We start from the raw sequence: 23,171 nt of genomic DNA, 5'->3' as shown, positions 1-23,171 counted from the left end.
GCAATCAGGACAATATATATATATATATATATATATATATTGTCATATGTATAATTATAAAACGCTTCCAATTTCAAGAGTAGTATATAATAACTTTTATACTTCTGGCTCTAAAATTGTTTATAGTAACGCTTATTTCGTTTTTAGGTCGTCAAGTTTCTTAACGTAGCGTCGTTGTACGATCGTTTGTAATAGCGTTTATTTAGTTTCACAAAATCTAATGTAGTCATTACGCTCCAGCTCCGGCTCTTAAAAATCAACTATAAACTCTACTTAAACTTTATTTGTGGTGCGATCGAAAAAATGTTTTAACCGTCATTTCAGTGGCGTTTAGTTTATTTTTTTAATCAGTAATTTTGGAGGAAACAGCAGCTTGATTTTTCTTATTTTCTTCTTTCATCGAATTGAAAACGAAATTTTCAGATTAATTTGAGGAAAAATAACTTTCATGTCATAAGTTTCTAGGCCACTGAAAAAGGAATTAAAATGGATAAACATTTTTTTTTAGTCGAACTAAATATACCAAAGTTAAAGTTTATTTTTTTACGATTTAAATAAAATTCAAATTATAGAAAACGTTTTTTCAGAAATTTTAGAGTTCAAGCTTTTCCGTATTTTTTAATTCAAGATTCTTGCAGTAATAATTAAACTTGATTCAATCTGTATGTGAGAAATTTTTGCATTAAACATTATCTATAACGCAGGCACACAAAACAAAAAAGTGTTTTGTTTTGTTTTTTATTAGACCCTGTTATTGGTTGATTACGAATGTGAAGTCAGCACCCATCATTGTCGAGAAATTGACCCCCAAATCCTCAAAAAATTGATTGCTTGTGGACATGCATAAGGATTGTAATATCCTGGGAAAACCCCATATTTTTGGACTCGTTAAATAGGAACCAGGAAGAGAAATAAGTTTTATGTACGTTAAAGGCATAATAAACGAGTTAAAATACAACATTTATGAATAGATGTTATGATTGGGTGGACGTTTATATGAAGTCTGAAGACAATTCTTCCGCATAACGGTAATAGGTATGCTTTAATTCTAATACCACACTCAACAAAACTGAAAGAAAGCTGTGATAGTGTAAAATATGGCTTAGAAAAAATAAGGTATTCAGCAATCAAGATTTACTGAGTATCTCTGTTTTCTGTGTTTATGGGACAGTAGATATAGAAAGAACCACATAAGCAAACAAACTGGCATAACTAAGGAGATCAAAATCCATGATGTTTTAACGTTACTCAAGCACATTTGCACGATCCATTCAAAGCTCTGCTTCCTCCACTACAGTTAAAACCTATCATTAATGAATTGAATCGTTAAGGCTTTGGACAAATAGTCCAATCAGTTGGCGCTCAAAAATGGGATTGCCTGTGAAGTTTTAGGGGAGTTTTGAAAATTGGTATATGTATAGATTTTGACGTGCTCTTTCCGAATTTTTACTTTGCCACCTCTTTTTTTCGGAAGTAACCGCCATATTGGAAAAATGGCGCTCCAAAATAGTTTTTCGACGATATTTCCTTTCCGACGATATTTCCTATAATTTATCCCTTTTTTCTGTGAAATTAATAGTTTCGGCGTACGAGCGCCGCAAACTCTACTCGAACAGGCGTATTGGCCAACAAACTTATTTCCACACCACCATGAGGTAGAGTTCCTGGCGAGTTTTTTTTTAGTGATATCCCCAATAGGCCTAATCCACATGTGAAGCACTATTGACTAAATTTAGTACATTCTCCTTCGCTTCGCTATCCCTGATGGACCAGGTTTTGCGAGTTCTTCGTCTTTAGAACTGAGCAAAACCTCATGGATAGGAAGTTGTACCAAGTTATCCGCGATAGGGTTCTTTTCTCCGACTTCATCACCTTCTTCCTCGATTTCGTCCAAGGGTTTGCTGAAGAACTGTCTCCTTATCTTCCTCTTCATCACTGTCTTGCAGATCAACATCCGAATTGTCGCAGGTACCTACCATTGCAATTCGCGCAGATAACGGAGCACTTTAGTCTAGCCCTTCTGCATCCACAGACTCCCCGACATCCGTTTTTACATTTACAAGAAATTAGTTTTAACAAGTTTGCTGGAGGGGTCGAGTATGGTGACAGGAATTAGCCCATTCTTGCTTTTTTCCATCCCCACCGCACTGCATTTTTTCCAACTCCATTCCACGGCTGAACCTGGTGATAGGAACGAATATTGTTGTGCTGTTGCTTTTGTCGGTGGCAGCGATGCAATATTAAATTTATTTATAAATGCTGACTTCGTGAAGCATGTATATTTGTAGGTGTTTAATGACCGTACAACGCATGGAGGAAGCGTTCTCCAGTTTCAGTAATGCTTTCCGGGTCAGTATTTGAGTTTTTAAATACCCGGACGAGCTCGTTTAAATCTCGGTGGTTCTTTAATAAATTTTATAAATAAATTTAATATTGCATCGCTGCCACCGACAGAAGCAGCAGCACGACAACATTCGTTCCGAACCTATCACCAGGTTCAGCAGTGGTATGGAGTTGGAAAAAATGCAGAGCGGTGGGTATTGAAAAAAAGCAAGAATGGGCTAATTCCTGTTACCGCACTCGAGCCCCCAGCTCCAGCAATCTTGTTAAAACTAATTTCTTGCAAATGTAAAAAAGGATATCGGGGAGCCTGTGGATGCAGAAAGGCTGGACTAAAGTGCTCCGTTATCTGCGCGAATTGCAATGGTAGGTACATGCGACAATTCGGATGTTGATCTACAAAACATGATTCAGATGAAGATACGGAGACTGTTCTTCAACAAACCTTCGACGAAATCGAGGAAGAAGGTGATGAAATCGAAGAAGAGAACCCTATCGCGGATAACTTAGAGAACTTCCTATCCATACTGGGGATATCACTAAAAACTTCCAACTGATTGAACTAAAAGAATATTATAGATATTTGGGAGATAAAATTTCCAAAATCAGCAATGCTAAACTGAAACTAATATTCAAATTTGTAAAATGTTGCGTAATGAAGATTTTGTATTGAATTGGGAAGGCTGCATGGCAGAGTTTTAAAAATATAACAGAAAACTTTTTGGGTAATCATAAGTGTCACAATTGTAAAACTTCAAACATTGACTTCAGATTCGCGTTCATCCGCAACGAAATTATGGTACTAGGCTTATGAAATCCAGTATACGGACTAGTTTCTCCCACAACGTTACAATCATATTAAAAAAAAATTGAGAATTTCGAGATCAATTTCTCAAAAATTATGGTTGCTGGTACCAAACCGACTTCGGGGTCTGAACAGGTCTGAAAAGCATTGCACTGAACTGATCAAAAGAACAAACCACTTTTTTATTTTGTATGCGTGTAACTGGACAACGAGAAAAACGAAAAATTTCAGATACAGATGAAGCCTCTGTAATGTTGTTTTCTTTCTCCATTTTCAGTTACTCACAGTTTTTGCGTATCCCGACCAAGTGGGAGAAACTTTTTCGAGAGCAGCCGAGAAGCTTGGGTTCGAAGTTACGTCGTGTAACTCGGACGTAGCCGCCCTAGAAGAATATCAGTCGAAATCACACGATTTGGTTTTGGTAGATACCAGGTCCAGCAGGTCCTTCGATTACGAGACGATATGTCGGTAAGTGTTCTTAGATTTTTCCTAAATTTTGTGCTGCTGCTATACCCACGCCACAGTAGCTTTTAAAATGTTGCCTTTTTCGGGGCAATTTATTTTCTATTTATTTATACCATAAGTTTCCTAATGAAAATCGTTTATTTTTACCTGTTTCATCATTCTCTTCATGGAATTAAGTGATTGAAAATCTTCTGGAAAACCCTGTGGATGAATATAATCCGACGGGATTATTTTTAAAACTATTTACAAATGTACAGGTTTTACAACAAAATTATATCAACGCCGAAATTTACACAGGATGTTTTTTGCTTATAATTAACATAAAAATTCAATTCAATTAAAGGGTTCTTATAAGAAAATATACCACTTTGAGATAAACTGTTGAAACTGGACTTTTTTACAATGTCTTCTATACTAGTTGTATCTACACATTTTTAGCAAATCAGATTTATATAGTTACAACTAGCGTTCTTGGGATCCATTTTCCCACATTGATTGACCACGGATAATAATAATTTTAGACGCTGATATTTCATATTATGAACTTCACAACCTTCTTTGATCTGCCATAAATGTATCTGCGTAAATTTTCCAAGTATTCCTTTTTCTCTATGCATTTGAAAATATTTTCACACCCAGTAAGTCTATCTATTTTATATAGTTGGTGACCTACCCTTTAGTTACGTAATTTATTAGTTTGAGGGTCACTTTTCCAACTAACAAATAAATTTGTCAGTTAAATCTGTTTGTCACTTATGCATAATATACAGGGTGTCCCAGAATAACGTGTATAACGGAAGACCACAGATTCGTGGACTCAAAATAGGCAGATTTAGGCTAATTCATCTATATCCGAAATCGCCTCGTTTAGCCGCTAGATGGCCTCAAAGTTCGTGAAAATTTTTTAAATTTTGTAAATAACTCGAATACGTGTTATTCGATTGTGATTATTTTTTGGTTGTGGACTTTTGCTTTCAATCTACAAATTTTGGTGTTATATAGAGTGTTTTTTAAAACTTACAACTCCTACAAAATTGATGTATGGCCAGAATATCCATTCATAACTTTTTCCTCTTTCAATGATGACAACTATTTTTATTTGATAGGTGATACCATTTGGAAGTTTTTGGGCCTCTTGTAAAATTTTGATTAAGTGAGCGATTTTGGTACAAAAACATATTTTTTAAATGTCTACGTTGTCTTGCGACCCATTTTACAATACTTAGCAAAGTGCTAGTAGTCACTGATTTTGTAGGTTGACTATAATTTCAGTTTGATCTTTAAGTCATTGTACCTGCCAATTCTTAATGAGTGTTTACTACAAAAAGATATACCACATGTTACTTAGAATAAAAAATGCTGGAGGTAAAAGTAACAAAGTTGATGTTATTAAATTTAGTACAACTTATAATAAAAACTGTTCAAAATGACCACCACTGTTTCTACAACAAAAGTTAATTCTGCAAAGAAAGTTAAATGGCACCCTTTGCAGTTCTTAAGGGCCATTTTCTAAAACATTTATGGTATTTTGGATATGCCTCCACAACTCTTCTTCAGTGTTAGATGTGGAAGCATGCACTATTGTTTTCAGAGTGCCTCAAAGATAATAGTCGCAAGGTGTTAAGTCTGGTATACGTACATGTACAGTTAACAGAAACATTCTCCCTCTACCGATCTATCGACGGGGGAACCTTTGATTCAGATAATGCCGGACATTTTCAGTGAAATGTGATGGAGCGCCATCATGCATAAACCACTGCTCAGCCGCCGCAGTCAAAACTTCATAGCATGACCCAATTGACATGCTAACCTCTTCAGCTTTTTCTCTGACAGTCAATCGGCAATTTGTAGGTATGCACCAGATCTTTGACTTTCTGGACGTGCTAGTCACCAGTTGAAGGCGAAGGCCTTACTGGTGAAGGATCATCTTCAATTGACTGACATCCACTTTTAAATCGCGAAAACCGTTCATAACATTGCGCGTACGACCCAGAGCATGATATCCGTAAGCTTTTTTCAACAGTTGAAACGTTTCCGTGAAAGTTTTCCACAGTTTCACGCAAAATTTTACGTTGCATCATTGTTCCAGAAAATTGCACATAAGTCGTTGCTAACGCTTAAACACGTTGCACTCAAATAACAATATCACTAAATCTAAATGTGATATCAACAATCCAAGGAGGTTATGCTCAACGCAATGCTGTCAATAGTTCATCACTAAATATTGATAACAATATGTAAATACCTCACTGTTCTTGTAAAACGCATATATATTAAAAATTTTAAAATTAACTCTGTGTTAAGAACTATGGATCCTAACGAAATAGAAACAATAACAATTTTCGGTACAAAAAAATCACATTATGATGTTTGATCAAGTGCTTTATAGGTTTCAACTTTTTCATCATTAAATTCAGTAGCTTTATCCGTAAGTCGCATCCCTACGTTCTTATTCAATAACTGTCATAAGCCATGACTCACAGACTAATCTAGTTGGCTGTTCATTCCATTTGACGTAGAGTTGATATATATACAATATGTACATATTCAATTGTTTCCAATGCCGAACGTATACGCTTCAGTCAACCATCTCCCGCTGCATTGTCTTGCATTCCACTTTTGCCGCATGCAGTGCATACTTGATTAAATTCCTTACCTTTTACACAGCCCAGTACGGTTACGGTTACATTTCCTGTATTTGAGATGTAACGCTGTTTCCCTTTATACGGCGTCCGCTTTGTGATATGATTCTCTTTCTTTGTCTTTGCGTTCTCGGAGTGACGTGAATAGACTGGAATTTTGATGTAGCAGGCTTTGCAATAGGTATCGACTTCTTTTAAGTCGACATTTTTTTTATGGAGTAGGGTACCCGCGCTCGCTCGCGAATCAAATTGCTGAAATCGTGAAAACGAAAATTGGTTTCACGTGCTGCGAATTAATAAAATTAGTAAAACGTATTGAATTAGGTAAATGAAAGGTATCTACAAGCTCTAATTACTCTAATTGTTTCGGATATCCCAAAATTCGCGCAAGATTTGAATTCTGTGCCATTTGTGCGATAAAATGTTGTCAACGAAAAAAAAGACAGCGTGACATCTGCCAGTTCAGAATTATTAAAAATGGAGAAATGGAACACGTTTTCATTGTCCAGCAATATTTTTAAAAATATTTGGCAGCTACAATTTGCAAATTTCATGCAAAATATGGTCGGAATAATGATTTAATTTACTCAACTGTGAAGAGATTAACTGAAAAATTCAAGGAGACTGGATCATTTAGTAATCTTAAACATTTTGGCCGTCCTTCAATATCGAAGCAGTTCCTGAAAGTGTTGCTAAGAGTCCAGGAACATCAGTTTGACACCGTGTTCAAGCATTGGACATTTCTAGAAGCTTTTTACAACGTATTCTCATGAAAGAACTGAAGCCTACTGACCTAGACCAAGCAATAAAGCATTTCCTTATCTCATGACATAAAAACTAGCTGGAAACTGATTGTGCGATTGTGACAAGGACAGTTATTAGATGAATTCTGCACACTTTCCAACCTGTGAATCATAATCTTAAAATTAACAATTTTCAAGAAAAATTTGCACTTTTTTACTTTTTTGCTTATAAAATGGAAACTACTGAAGCAATCTTAATGTTGCCAATTGACGAATCGTGAAGAATGAAATTACGAAGAGAATGAGAGGTCATATAATCCAATCGGGTAATTAGAACTTGTGTACTTTATGTGTGCAAAACCCTGATTCCTAATAGTTTTTACACAATCGCCATTTGAATTTTGTTTGCAATTTCTTAGCGGAGGGTTGGATACTCCTGTAATTGTCCGATTGAAGTAAAAAAAAGGAATTTTAAACTAGACAGGCTCAGCAACAAAAGATGTATTTTCGTTTTTCCATAAAATGCAGCGAAATAGGTGAAAAACGGTCGTGAATATGAATAGAAACGGTCGAGTGCGCGGAAACACTACTCCATTGACAACATTAAGATTACTTCAGCAGTGGCGGTTTTACCATAAGAGCTGCGGAGCTGCAGAACACATAAAATTTTATGTATTTAATCATATTAAATATCAACAAAATATTTAAAGAATCCAAATGTACTCGCGCTAAAATAAATCTAGGAGCTTATATTATTATTTATTGCGACGCGAGCTACGCTCCTTAATATATGCAACCTCATATACACAATGTGTGGACAGCGAACAATTATATGCGTCCTTTGTTTTTATTGGCTGATCAGGCACGTGACCCAGTACACGGAGATAGGGGCTTTTGCGGCTGCAATAGTGACAGCCACTGCGCTGCAGTCTGCAGTAAATGCAGTAATATTTCGTACGTGGTATGTGGTGGTTTATTTCTGCGAGCGGCACGTGTGAATATTTTCGTTTAGGCGTCTACGGATATTATAGTTATTAAAATGAATAGCGTTTCGTTTAAAAAAAAACTTTATTTGGTTCTCTGCCTTATGAGGATAAACTAAAAATAAAAGAAGTAAAAGTTATAAAAAAACAATAATGTATACACAAAAGCAGAGTGGGTGTGCGGGTGTGATTTAAAATATTCACTGTTTTGTTTTCCGTGCTTACTTTTCGGTGGGGATAAAGCATGGACAATATACAGTGTGAAAGATTTAAGTCATTAAGTCTTTAGGTAAAATAAACATAAGAAGTCAGTTAGATTCTGCATATTGGGATAATATACGGAAACATATGAACAGGTAATGAAAAATCGTCATGTATTATTTAAAATCATAGATTGCATAAAATTTTGCGGAGCTTTCGAATTAGCACTTCTCGGACACGACGAGACAGAAAATTCGGACAACCCTGATGTGTTTCGTGGACTCATAAATTTTAGTGTAGATCTTGACGACATTTTAAAAGAACATCTAGCCACATTGGTATGACCGGGATTTTCTGTGATTGTACCGGGAATTAGCTGTATGGTCCCGGATTTCGGATTTGCACGTATAACTCCCGGAATATAATATAATGTACATATATATAAAAAAAGATAAAGAAAAAATCATAACACGCCGAGGAAAATTAAAATTCGTTGAATCGTTGGTAAATTTCACAAACGATTTTTTTTTATAAACAATATTCAATAATTTAATAAAATATATTTAGTTTATTCCAATTTATTATACCATCAGTAGGTAATTCGTAAATGGATATTTCAAAAAGGTATCAATTTCAAAAATCATTCTTGTGAAAATCTGTATTTTTTTTATAAATTCATTGTTCCTTGAAATTCAGAAGTGCCAGGAAAACGCGTGACCTTGAAAATTTTAAAATTTTTCGCCTGCAGCGCCATTTAGATACTCCGGGCACTTAATATCCCGGAATTCAATTCAACAAATGTAACAACCCTAAGGAGAACACATTCAATCAATGTTCACGCGCCGCCACTGTACTTCAGTAATTTCCGTTTTATAAGCAAAATACTAAGAGAAGTGCGAATTTTTGTTGAAAATTGTTAATAACAAATTTAAGATTATGATTCACGAGTGGAAAGTGTGCAGAATTCATCTACTAACTGTCCTTCTCATAATCGCACAGTTGGTTTCCAGGTAGTTTTTATGTCAAATTATGGCTATTATTCTGCTGTGTTGCTTGGCCCAACCGTGCAAATCGAAGAGAGTTTGTTGAATGGATTGTGGAACAACAAGTGGATGCTAATTTTTTCGAACAAAACTATCTTCAGCGATGAGACTCTTTTCCTTCTTGATTGCTTCGTTCATTGACACAATTGTCGCATTTGGGGCTCAGAGAATCCACGACTGATTGTTGATAAACAAATGCATCCACAACGTGTCACTGTTGGGTGCAGATTTTGGGCTAGAGGCATCGTTCTTCTTCGGAAATGCAACTAGCCGATCAATAACAGTTAATGGCGCTCGCTAAAGCGACATAATAATCCAGTTTTTTCTGCCCAAATTGCAAGATATGACGAGGTAAAGCCTGAGAAAAAATTACTTGCTCGTGTAATTTTCCGTTTTGGTAATCAGAATTGGTCGCCCAGGTCGTGCGATTTAACGCCGTTCTACTTTTCCTTTGGGGTTTTTTGAAGTCTAAGGTCCATAACTATGCACCCACTCCTTGAAGAATAATGTCATGGATAATTTCGGCAGGTATGTATCAGCAAGCCGTGAAGGCCATTTACCCTATATGCTTTCCATGCTATTCCTATACTGTATATTTTATGAATCAATAAAAAAATTACATTTTTTAATTAAAAACCTGCGTTTTTATCAAAATAATTTCTTGTGTGAATTTTAGGACAACTTTTATTTGCTAATAGGGAAAACTTGAATAAAATGTAATTACACAGAAGGTTCACAAAAAAAATTAATATCGAAAATGTCATTTTTAACAATTTTACACACCGTTTTATACTATTGTGTGTTTTAAGTTTTTTACTAGGAAACGTTATTGAGAATTAAAGTTTATTTTCACGCACCTTTAACAACATACTACTATTTAAAATTGAAATTTATATTTACGTCGAAATATGGTTGCAATCGGTTCCTATTTTATTATACGGTGTCTGTCATATAAAATAATAAAACAATACAAATTAGTTTCTAATCACTCTTTACATAATTAAATGTTGAGAAAATATTATTTGTGTATGTATCTTATCTGACAGTCTTTTATTGAGTTCTAAGTATAAAATCCACAATATTTTTGATAACTTCTTAATGAACAGCGTGTAACATTTATAGTGAATAGAAATTAAAATTCTGAAGTATGAAATTATGTAACAAATTAAGCTTCAGTTATACAACGAAAATCATCATTAGTACGGCCCTGAACAAAAAGGTATTAGTTATCTTAATGTCGCGTACTGGATAATCCATTTGGAACTTTTCCACCCAGACCAATGTTAGTTGATAAAAGACGAGGAATACCCCTCTTTCTGAGAATGTCAAACGAAAAAAGATGTTTTTTTTAACAAAAATCGGATATATGTATAAACAGTTTTATTTTTATCTTTGTTATTTAAACAGTCATCAAATATAATCTTGTTTATTATTATTTTTTCGTTTTTTAAATTTAGCGTTTTTAAACACAAAATACATAAAACAATAATAATTGTAAACACCTCATACCATTACACAAAACTTAGCTCTAAATTTATAATCCTTATTTATTACTTTTTGTAAATACACTGGCACAATAGTGGATAATAATCCTCTTAATACCGATGTATAAACAAACAGTCGCAATACAACTACAAATTCATAAATTTAGATACGAAACACTCTCTGTTCTTTTATGAGATGTGCGGATTGTTTCTAATGCGATGAATTTTAATAGGTCGCCAGGGACGGACTATACCCAATGGTTAACAACCCAGAATTTTTGCATAAATGACAATCACAATCTGCCTGTATCAAAACTAAATTACGTGAAGAAATTGCCAACGATAATACCTACCCTCTTGGTTCATCTCGGTAAAATTAACAGGTTAGAAAATATCTGTGATTTTATGTCACAGTGCACATCGTGCGGCGTCTCCACCATTTTTTGTTTTAAATTTTTAATTGGACATAATTACTATGTTAGAACCGTACATATTTTTAAAATAAGAGCCTAGAAAATCTTACTGTGTGTTAATGTAATTTTCGCTAACAAAATTTGACAAACACACTTTACACATAACATAAAATAGAAAAACAAAACAAAGTTAAAGTTAAAAAAGTAATTTAAATGAAAGAAAACTATCAAAATACATTTTCAATATGGGCACCCTCCACCTCCACACACTTCCTAAGTCTACGAATGTTATTTGTTAGTACACGAAAAAGCATTTCTGGGGTAATAATTTAATAGTTAATACATTTTTGAGTAACGTCTGAATGGACATATTTGGAGTTTTTGCAAAATAATTTGCAGCCACTATTAGACGATGTTCCATTAGACACGTTTGATTTATGCACGATGGGGCACCTCCCCATTTCAATATTGATGTACGAAATGATTTATCCATTGTGTTTAATAATAAATGGATTGGGAGAGGAGGTCCAATTTCATGGCCACCACGTTCTCCAGACTTTAACCCGATGGACTTCTTCCTGTGGGGATACCTGAAAAGCTTATTGTACCCAACCCCAGTACAGACAAGGGATGAATTGCTACAAAGAATTGATTTCCATTATGATAATATTAGACATACCCCATATCAAATTTTGTTAGTGAAAATTACATTAGCAGACAATAAGATTTTCTAGGCTCCTATTTTAAAAATATGTACGGTTCTAACATAGTGATTACGTCCAATTGAAAATTAAAAACAAAAAATGGTGGAGGCGCCGCACATGTGCACTGTGACATAAAATCACAGATTTCCTAAACTGTTAATTTTACCGAGATAAACCAGGAGGGTGTTAGAGTGTTATCGTTGGCAAATTCTTCACGGAACTAATTTTTGATACAGGCAGATTGCGATCGTCATCTATTCAAAACTTCTGGGTTGTTAACTAATGGGCATAGTCCGTCCCTGGCGTTCTGGTCATATTGAAGTTTCACTTACAACATCAAAGACAAGCTGTACGCATGTGTTATTTATCACCAAAGTTAATAGTTTAAAGACTGTAAATACAAATAACGTATTAATTTTCACCTTTCAGGGCCCGTAACTTGTTAACGAAGGCCCGTATGAGAAAAATTTATATGCAGAACTTATATTATTTTGACCTCATCTATTTGTACTCGACTTTTTGTATCAAATACCGGGACACCCTGCATATATCGAGAAGTCAGAAAGGTTACCTACCTACACTATAAATCATCCCTTGAATAAAGTAAATTCGAACGACCAAAAATAGTGTACTAGTCGGTAAAGTGTTTGTACCAGCAGATAATGTATTTTTAATTCATTTCTTTTGATTACTTAATATAGGGAACTATAACTAAAAATATTAAACTATGTCGATAAGTATAAGCATTTAAATGAAGTAGAAATATGTACGTTCAAATGGATATTATCATATTTATGAGTATATTATATAATACGTACATAATTCGGATGAACATATTGGTCTTTATTTTCCACTTTTTTCAGTTTCCTTATTGCTGTAAGTATTATAACAAATTACATATTTTTCCGTGTTTTCAACTCGTAGAAGGATACGTAGTAAGGATACCTTTTTCGGCAAATAAAATTTTTATAGCCAGGATTACGTTTATATAGTGCACACTCATAGATGTTTAATTTTTAAAAATATAATTTCATTCTTCCTTGCAGCGTAAGACGCCTTGATTTTACATTAATATATTTTTAAATCTGAACATAATAAAATAAACAGACACGTTATACAAGTTTCTTTCACTGCCTATCGTAGCTGACGTCAAAGATGAATTATATATCACTTTCGGCGCTCAAATTATATGATTCTATATCACCAGGAATGTGATTTTTTTATTTTATCTACTGTAAACGCAACACCAAACAAATATTGATTCACTTAACAAAATTTTTTGTACACTTGAACACATATAGAATGTTTGAACAAGAATAACTTCCATAAAATGAAAAATAAAAAAGTTTTCCCATTTTTCACCTCAACTCGGGGACACACTGTACCATTACTAAATTCGTACGTTAATAAAAATTACTAAAAAGCGGTTAAAAATAAAAACTATGAAACTATTTCTTATCAAGTTGAATAAATAATGATTGTCATCGAAATGTAAACTTTTTTGAAAGTTGATACTAATACATAGGTACTCATATATCATTTTAAATTTAATTAAATTAGCTGTTTTTTTTATTTTGATTTTGATTGTCCAATTTATTGTGCCATAGAACTGAGGCGATGTTGTAAATGCTGTGGGTATCACCATCTTGCTTGCTATTTTGCAATGACGTCATATGTAGTAATTAAGTGCAACCGATAGAATAACCCTAAATAGGCCAGGAAATATAGAGTTGGACGCGACTTTTTGTTTGGCAAGCTGAATTTATCACAATAGATGCTAAATATTATGTACAATAACATAGTTACAGACTGTCAAATATATTATTTTCTAGCAAATTCTCATGCGATGCCAAAACGTTCTGGTAATAATGACGCAGTTTTTAAATTTTTAATTCAAAAGTCATAAATAAACTTGTTCTGTTCATAACTTTTGATCTAATCAATATTTTTTGACGGTCGTGGGCTAGTTTTGTAGGTCTTTTGAAGACGAAAAAAAAGTAGGTACTTTTCTCGTGGAAATGAACGGAAAAAAGTTATAAGCGAAAAACGTGAATGTACGTAAAAATTATACAACTAACTATCCTATAAACAATCTTCCCCCCATTTTTATGATTGTGGAAACTAATATGTTACTGTACATAATCTATAGTTATAAATTCAGCTTGCCGCAACAAAAAGTCGCAAAATGGTAATTTCCCAGCTTATTTTCCTGGACTATAAATTCGTGGTCTGTATCGTATTAATTCGTGTTAAACTAGGAAACTATAATGGCAGCTCCGTGAGATTTTTGTGTATTGCAATCGACTGAAATCGTATAAAAAGCTCTTTTTAGAACTAATACATTAACGATACAGAGCATGCCAAAATCTTTATTGAGTCGTGCTGAAGAAATGGCGGGGTTCTTAACAGACTACTAACAGCTACGTGAAAACGAAGGGCCACTTCTTCCATTTACCGCTGTAAGATACTTAAGTTGAAATTGTTATACCAATGAACTCTTTTTTATATATTATTAACAATATTTAGACTTTATCAAAGTCAAAAATGTTGGGTTATGTCTGATAAAATTGCGAATCATCTTACATAATTCTAAATGAACATAAATTTTTTGACTATTTCCTAAATTATTTAAAAGGATTGCATAGACTACATAATCTATGGTTGTAGAATTTCTAATAAACTAAATTCCCTATCAAGTTAATTCGTAAATATCCTGAAAAAAATTACAACCCGACAACGTCGTACCATTTCGCACTGTGACCTCATCGCATACTTATAAATGAAATACAGTAAATATTCTCGTTAGCTCCCTGTTTGACCAAGATGTTTTGCTCCTCATCTCATGTGCTATATGAATGTTCAAAGCACGACACTAAATTGTTGCCACGCTAAGCTTAACTTCCATGGTGCAGTTGATCCAAATTGTTGTGTATAAAAAATCCCTAAACAAATTTAAAGAACATTCTCAATGCAAAATAGCAATTAGTTATATCTACTATGACTGACAGTTCTTTGAGCTCTAATAGAGTACCCGAATACTTCAGGTTTTTTATTATATTATTAAAAAGAATATGGGTTTCCTACGAAAACATTTGATCTTAATATTATCACAGACAAAATCGTTACGCAAATAGCTATTTTGTCTGTTATATTACTTCGTATATCGAGCTTATTATACATTCACTGAAATTTGTTGTAATGATCTCATTTACTTTTTAAAGTATGGCTTTGATCAATTCAATAATATCAAGAGTACTCGAGGTAGAAAGAATCTAGTACTCTACGATATAGATTTTGTTGTAGATAAGGTCCATAATGTCGTTCTTACTGAGGATCGTTATCATCGAACTAATGTTCTTAACATTGTTACATATTCTAAAAACGTAAATCAACGAAATGACTTTAATTCCAAAAAAAAACTAATTTTCTTACTTCTTTAATGAATTCTGCAGTTAAAAAGTATGATGATATTTCAAATATCTGCTGTTTCAAAGTTTCAAATAAAATGTAAATTAAACATTTCTTGGTAGTTGTACGTATGAGGTATAAAAAATAAAAAGCAATATACAAAATAATCCAATAATTCATTAATGGATATTAAAAAAATGTTGCTTCTATCCACTCTATTCTTAGATACATTAACCAAATCATTGATGATTCCCAAGCTATAGTTAATAATTTTGCAGACTTATTCTAGATAAGGGCGGATCTGTTTTCATGTGGATGTGAGAGGAGGCAAGCAAATTTTTTCTAGATTACCTTCAGTACAACTCACATAATAAAAGTGTAGATCTCTAGATTAAAGAGGAAAAAAAATATTTAAAATTGAATTTTGCACAATATACTGTAAGAAAAAAATGTTTAAATTAATTAAAAAAAAACTGTATAGTATTTTAAAACAACACACCAAATTTCATTAAAATCGGTTCTATAGTTCTCGCAAAATAATGTTTTGAAAAATTATTTCGAATTTTCAAAATTTTGCACAACCTCAAATAAAGCATCTAGATACTTGAAAATTTTTTCACATAGAAAAGATCACTCAACCTTTCAAATGGATTTTGAAAAATTGAAATCGGTTGATTAGGACGCCCACAATAAATTTTTGAAGTTAACATTATTTTTAAACAAATAGATTACATTTATCAATTTGCACCCCACTTTTCTTGTTTTGAGTCACTTTTCGCGCATGTGAGCGACAACTTTTCCGCTGATTTATCTATGTTGCCGATAACTTATGGATATGAAAATTTTTTCCAGCTTAAACCCGGAAAAACGAAGCCACTGGATCAAAGATTATTGCTAAATTGTTTATAAATTAAAGGTAAATGCCGATAAACTTTAACCGCTTATATATCGAGAACCAATAAACGGAATTTAACTTTTTTTTTTAAAGAAGCGTCTTTGCGAGTACTTTAAAATTATGATTTTTAAAAAAACTAAATTGCAATTGATAAATGTAATCTAAAATATCTTTAAAAATAAAAAGAAAGAGTGTTAAATTTAAAAATTTACTGTGGCCGTCCTAATCAACTGATTTCAATTTTTCACAATCCATTTGAAAGGTTGATCGGTCTTTTCTATGTGAAAAAATTTTCAAGTATCTAGATGTTTTATTTGAGGCTGTGAAAAATTTTGAAAATTCGAAAATTTTTTCAAATTTTTTTGCGAAAACTATCGAACCGATTTTAATGAAATTGGATGTGTTGTTTTACTATACTATAAAGTTTTTTTACCAAAATTAGGAGCAATTAAAACATTTTAAAAAATTATCCAAAAAACTAGATTTTTTGCCTTTTTTCATCAACTATTGCTAGTGTAACATTGGTAATAAATTTAAACATTTTGAACTTACAGTATATTGTGCAAAATTCAATTCTAAAATATTCTTCCAAAATGCATAGGTTCCAAGATATAAGTAGGTGCCTAAAAAACTCAGATAAAATAGGTATTTTTTTAAATTTTTGCGATTTTGAAAATGTTCCGGACCTCGACCAGATCTAGGGATCTACACTTTTATTATGTGAGTTGTACTGAAGGTATTCCAGCAAAAATTAGCTTGCCCCGTCTTACATCCTAGAAGTGGTCTATTCTCTCAATTTTATACTTTTTATCCATATACGGATAATTGTCATGTTATAACATCTACAACAAATGCTAATGTTCTAAACAGAATACATTTTTCACTCGATGAATTTTATGATACGATAAGATGAATAAACCAAATATGACCTCCGAACCTGACTCAATACCAGCATATTTCCTTTTATTCTGAATCTTAGAATTGTTGAGAGTCTGTCCAATGTATAAGAAGGGCAATAAAAATGAATTAGGTAATTATAGACCAATTACTGTTATTTTCAATTTCTCTAAAATATTTAAAATTTTATAACACGGTTTCTTATACGCCTCCTACTATAAGTTATCATGTGAGCAGCAAAGCTTCATTAAGGATAAATCTACTTTTACTAACCTCGTCCAGAAAACTCAATTTATAAGTGCAAACTCGATGTTATCTCTATCGACTTTACTAAGGTTTTTGACAGACTTGATCACATCTTTTTAAACAAAGTAGCTAAGTATTAAAACTTTTTTTTCATATTTACACAATATATATCAATTTGTGCCTCGAGGTTCTTCGCTCGAACTCTTAGTATTTGGTTTGTTTATAAATGACATATTCATCAGTAGTCTGGAGCTCAATTATGTTAATCAATTTGTAACTTTGGAAAAAAAAAACATCATAGGTTTATGAAGTCAGCGGTGTGCTTATTAGACGATACATGTCCTCCTCAGGATTTTCCCCAGGACTTGCGTTTCAGTATTCTTGTCCTATCTAAAAGAAAATCTGTTTCTGAAGTTCTATTTTTGTATAAGGTGTAATATCTTAGATTGTCCAGGTGTATTAAGTAACATTCAAATTCAAATATCACGACTCTCAGCTAGATGTAATAAAGTTCACAATCTACCCACAGCAAACAGTAATATCCTTGTAGCATCACCATTGTATCAAGTTATCTCCAAGTACAATAAGATATTTTTTGTTGTTCAACTCAAACTATAAGAAATACAATACTTAAGTAGGCATGTATCCCTTATATTGTTTTTTAACTTTCCCTTCTGTTCTTTTAATTTATTTTTTGTATGTTTGTATTTTTTCTATTATTTGTATTTGGTATCTTTTCTTGTTATATTTTATATACCCATCATATCATATTACTGGGCATTACATGTTGGATATGTATTTTAAATAATAATTTATATTATTTTATGCAAAAATGCATTTAATTGATTTTTCGGTATATCACTTTAAATTCATATCCAATTGCTTTTCTGATTGGATATTCTGATTCTTCAGGACATTTATGTCTACATTTGGTCTCGTTCAAACAGTTCATTAGCAAAGAAATAAGTCTTAATAAAAAGTGATTTATGGAGCGCCCTGTACGGAGGAGAAGTTTCTTACACTTCCACGAAGTACTTAGTTATAGTAATTTTATATCCGTGAACTTCTTCAAACTACATCCTACTGCTTGGAGTAAAAGCGTCACGCGCCGTCCAATTTCGTTCCCGGACTTATAGAGACTTGATTAGGGGTATGAAGGGGCGAACGTCCTCTGAGGAATTCCAGCCATCCAACATTTATGAAGTAGAGCAGGCGTCGCGTTATTTCTCCATAGACGAGCAAACTAAGGATATCTCCTTGCTTCAGCTAGCGAAAGACTCAAACGTCTGTGAGAAATTGGTCGCTATTTAGAGGATTTCCTTTTCGCTTTGTAACGTCGAAGTATATATTTAACCTAATGACAGTAGTGACAGATTCAGAAAAAGTATACGTGTTCATAAAAAGCACAGCGACTTTTCTTCTCGGAGACATTTTTTAATTAATTCATAACAAAGTTTCTCTAATTACTTGGATATTTCGTTTAATCGTTAGCACATTGTCATGTAAATAATAGTAATTCAGTTATTCAGTTATTATTATAGTAATAAGTGTGTACTATTCGCACATGACACCACTCTAATTAATATGAATAAAGATTCCTCATGTCTAACTGAAGATTCATATAACATGTTATATAAAGTCATAAATTGGTTTTCGTTTAACAATCTTAAAATTAATAGAGATAAATCTCAGAGTATAACATTTACCACTAGGTACTCCAGGGCATGTAGAACATAAATATGTTAAAATCCTTGGTATTACAATTGATGATAAATTGACTTGGTCTGACCATGTTGAGTCCTTGAATAAAAGGTTGTCTGGAGTAGTTTTTTTGTTAAGGCAACTGAGAGATGTGATTAGCACTGATACTTTAAGATCAGTTTATTTTTCCCTCTTAAATTCTATCTTGTCTTATGGTATTGTGCTATGGGGGGGGGTCTGCTAAAAACCTTTAGAATCCAAAAAAAAGCCATTCGTATTCTGGCCAACGTAGGTTATAGAGATCACTTCGCCAACTTTTTGTGAATCTTGCAATTATGCCCTTGCCATCGCTATTTGTTTATTACTGTTTATTGGATATTCATAAGAATATTGCCAGTTACACAGTTCAATCAGATATACATAATTACGTTACTCGTACTTATAAATTCTTGCGGCTACCTATACAGGGTGATTCACAACTTATCCAAAAAAATTTGGGAATAGATGCGGCATGAGAAATGGAGTTAATAACTTAAAACAAAATTTTGTAAAATCCTTATATAGTTTCCGAGAAAAAAGTTATTGAAGTTATAGTACATTCAACCACTACATAGCTGGACAACTGTAGTCTCTAGCGTCATTCGCCACGTGGCCTCAGCGACTCCGAATACTGAATTCGGATTTTGCAATCGTCGTTGCGATATTTACCTGTTATCTGTGGTGTTTACAATAGGTTTTTAGTAGTTAGTGTCAAAAATGGGTAGTTAGTGTCAAAAATGGTTTGCGTGTACTCGGAGTTGATGGATATCGTTTTAATTTATGGTGAAGCATTTGTGTTATGGTGAAACAAGACAACATTTGTGTTAGTTCGTAGAAACTGAGTACAACGGACCCAAATGTGTTTACACATTGGTGGATAAAATTTTGAACAATTGTTGTAACATCGGGTATGTCAAATGATTTTATTATTTAAAAACACAAATTAATTTTATTAATTAATAAAGGCAAAAGCAGTTGAATTTGCCGATATAAAATAGGTGCGATAAAATTCTATTTACATATTTCTTTCTTTGCGAAAGTTTTTGTCCGTTTTTATCACACTGCCATGCCGGTCGCATTGTGCGAGGTCAGGTTGTACAGTGGACCAGTTTCCAGTGCCGTGCAGAAGTGTATTTTTAAATCAATTTCGAACTGCCCTTTTTGATTTTTTCTTTACAAAATTGTATTTGTAAGGGTCCCCTGTACATCCAGAATTTTTTTTTATGATAAGTTCTGAATCACCCTGTATATCGCTTAGCACTGACTGCGAGAAATTTCTTAAATTTAAACATGTACAATGTCCTCCCATCACATGTAAAATCACTATGTTTTATCAAATTTGAATTGTGTATAAAGAATTATTTGTTGTCAAAATGTTTTTATCCCGTTCATGACTTTTAGTAGTTGCTTTCACTCTGACGATTATTATGTTATAAAGTAATTTTTATTGTTAGGTCAATGTGTATTTTAATTAGTCTAGTGCTTTGTTTGCATTTCCTTAAATTGTCGTTTTTATGATTGTGTGTTTCTTTGACTTGCTACCATAATATGTTATGTATTAATGTAGACCAATAAATATTCTATTCTATTCTATTCAGGCTGTTTCCAATAAAATCAATTTTGAAGTTTTTAGTTGTTCGTTACTTTTGATGTACGAAGTTTATTTATTCACTGTTGTTATATTTTCAAGTTTAATTCATCTAATTTGCTTGTTTCATACACAAAACGTGCAGTTAAAAATATGTATTTTGTATACGGGGCAAAAACTAAAAATATCATAAACTTTTTTTTCATTTTGTTCGCTTCGAGATGTAATTTTATAAAAAATAATACATTTTTAGTTTTTTGTTTTTTGATTTTCAAACAAAAAAGGAGCTTTTTCGAAAAATTCTCAAAAAAATCTTCCAATTTGCAAATTTATGAGATAGGCTCTAGAGTGAGATCCTTTTTTATTAATTTTTTTTTCGAATTAAAAAAAGAATTGGATTTTAATTTTTTACAGATAATATATACGCTATTAAACCAAATTTTATTATAGAACTAAATAGCGATGACTATTTTAAAAATACCATATTTTTAAAACTACTTCTGCTAATATTGTCATTATTAAATATCTAAATTGTTATTAACTAAATATTCAGATTTTTTTCAATAATAGAAAGTTTGTTTTGCATAATGCCATAATACTAATGCTACTTGTTATATTTTTGACCATTTGTATTCATTAAAAACGTTTATATATTGATAGGTTAAATATAAAATCAATTTCTTGATTTTTTAGAATACGGGACGGATTTTATTTTCTGTATTATTCCATTAAATATTCTCGCCAGTGATCCAAGCGTCATTTTCACTCCGAAGTATTTGACTCCTGTAGTTGTTAATTCTCTTAACGACTACAACAAAATTATAATTTATTGTATTGTTTTCGTTATTTAAATCAAATGAACATAACGATCAGTGCACCGATGACTCATTTTTTTTACAAATAAGTATACACTTATTTCTATATACAGGGTGTCCTGAAAAACACTGACATAAATTCAGAGACTGATAGAATTTCAAAAAATATTACATTTTGTTCCTATGAACTATGGACGTATCTTTTTCCGTTTTCAAGATAGAGGGCGTTGAAAATAATTTTTTAGAATCTAGTTTCGGTCCTATTTTCCACAAAATTCGACCAAATGAACTGAAATTTTGTTGTGGGGTTTCTGGGGATGCTAAATGCTCTGGAGTTATTAATTTTTGGCTATATCATACAGGGTGTTCTGTGCAGTACTCCGCGGGGACATTTTAGGTCCTAACTTTTTTGAGGTTAATATTTTTGCCCCTTTTCTCACTTGCTGTTATGGCTAATTTTATTCTAAACAAAAAAGGTGCTACTGTAAGTGCTAAAATTTGCCAGTTTTCGAGAAAAACCAGGCATAGTGCGCCAAAGTCAAGCAGCTAGTATTCCCAGTTATTGCTTTTTATTTCAAGTAGGCTTGTGTCAAATGTGTCAAATGAACGTGTTATGTGCATTATCAGAACAAGTAGGTATTTATTTTAATTCGTTTAATAAGAAATTTCTACTTGCTACTTTCTACTTACGGTATGAATAACGGTAATAATTTGAAACTCAGAATATACCGATATGTTGCTAACTTTAGGCTAATGTTTAGGGAACAGTTTTGCTGCTGTAAGACGATATTCGGGAAAATTTCCTGGTCGAAGATTACCAAATAGAAATACATTTTTGGCTGTTGAAAAGCGCTGCCGGGAGACAGGCTCGTTTAAGCCAAAAAAAGTAAATTCGGGATCTCAAAGAACTACAAGGATTGCTGAAAAAGAGGAAAATATATTAGATATGGTATTTCAGGAGCCCCCAATGAGTATCAGAAAATTATCACAAAGAGCAAATGTGTCCTTGTGTGGTACTTAGGAAATTTTAAAAGAGCAACAGTTACACCCATATCATTACACAAAATTGCAAGAGTTATTACCAAATGATTACGAGCTCCGAACAGATTTTTGTCAATTGCTGGATGAAAGACAAAATGAAAATCCGAATTTTCTACGATTTATTCTTTTTACGGACGAAGCGACTTGCACTCGAACAGGAGTGTTTAATACTCATAATGAGCATCTGTGGGCTGAAGAAAATCCTAGGGCCAAAAAGGAGTCCTATTTTCAACATTCATTTAAAGTAAATGTTTCGGCTGCCACGATGGGGAATCAGTTAATAGGATACCATATCCTGGATGGTAATTTAAATGGCACCAAGTATTTAGATTTTTTAAGAAATAGTCTGTTCGAAGTTATTGAAGATAATATTCCACTATTAGCAAGAAATAATTATTTCGCTGGCCTCCAAGATCATCGGACCTTAATCCTCTTGATCATGTAGTTTGGAGCTATGCAAAAAAAAGTATATGAAACAGAAATAAATTTAGCAAAACATCTGAAACAAAAGATTGTTGATGTTTTCAACCATCTAAAAGACGATACAGAACCTTTGAAAAATACATTGTTTTCATTGCAAAATAGAATTCGTTTTTGTATTTGTGAAAATGGAGTACATTTCGAACACTTCTTCTGATTTTACTTTCCTTAAATTTTAATTTTCTGTTAGTAATAATTAGTTATTTTTATTGTTTTCCTTTTTTCAATTGTATTCAGT

The 23,171-nt window shown here is 32.7% G+C and overlaps 1 protein-coding gene across 1 annotated transcript in view; it reads left to right on the top strand.

Moving 5' to 3' along the window:
* The window catches only part of LOC108906933 (high affinity cAMP-specific and IBMX-insensitive 3',5'-cyclic phosphodiesterase 8), a 168,125-nt gene that overhangs the window by 22,234 nt on the left and 122,720 nt on the right, over positions 1–23,171 (top strand). Inside the window, exon 3 of the mRNA XM_023454942.1 lies at positions 3,423–3,613. Coding sequence (XP_023310710.1) covers positions 3,423–3,613 — 191 coding nt within the window. The remainder of the gene's footprint in view (positions 1–3,422; positions 3,614–23,171) is intronic.

Source organism: Anoplophora glabripennis, unplaced genomic scaffold (assembly GCF_000390285.2).
Source record: "Anoplophora glabripennis isolate ALB-LARVAE unplaced genomic scaffold, Agla_2.0 scaffold297, whole genome shotgun sequence".
Classification (NCBI taxonomy): domain Eukaryota; kingdom Metazoa; phylum Arthropoda; class Insecta; order Coleoptera; family Cerambycidae; genus Anoplophora; species Anoplophora glabripennis.
Note: the sequence above shows the minus strand (reverse complement) of the source record. Positions and strands in the feature narration are given on the sequence as shown.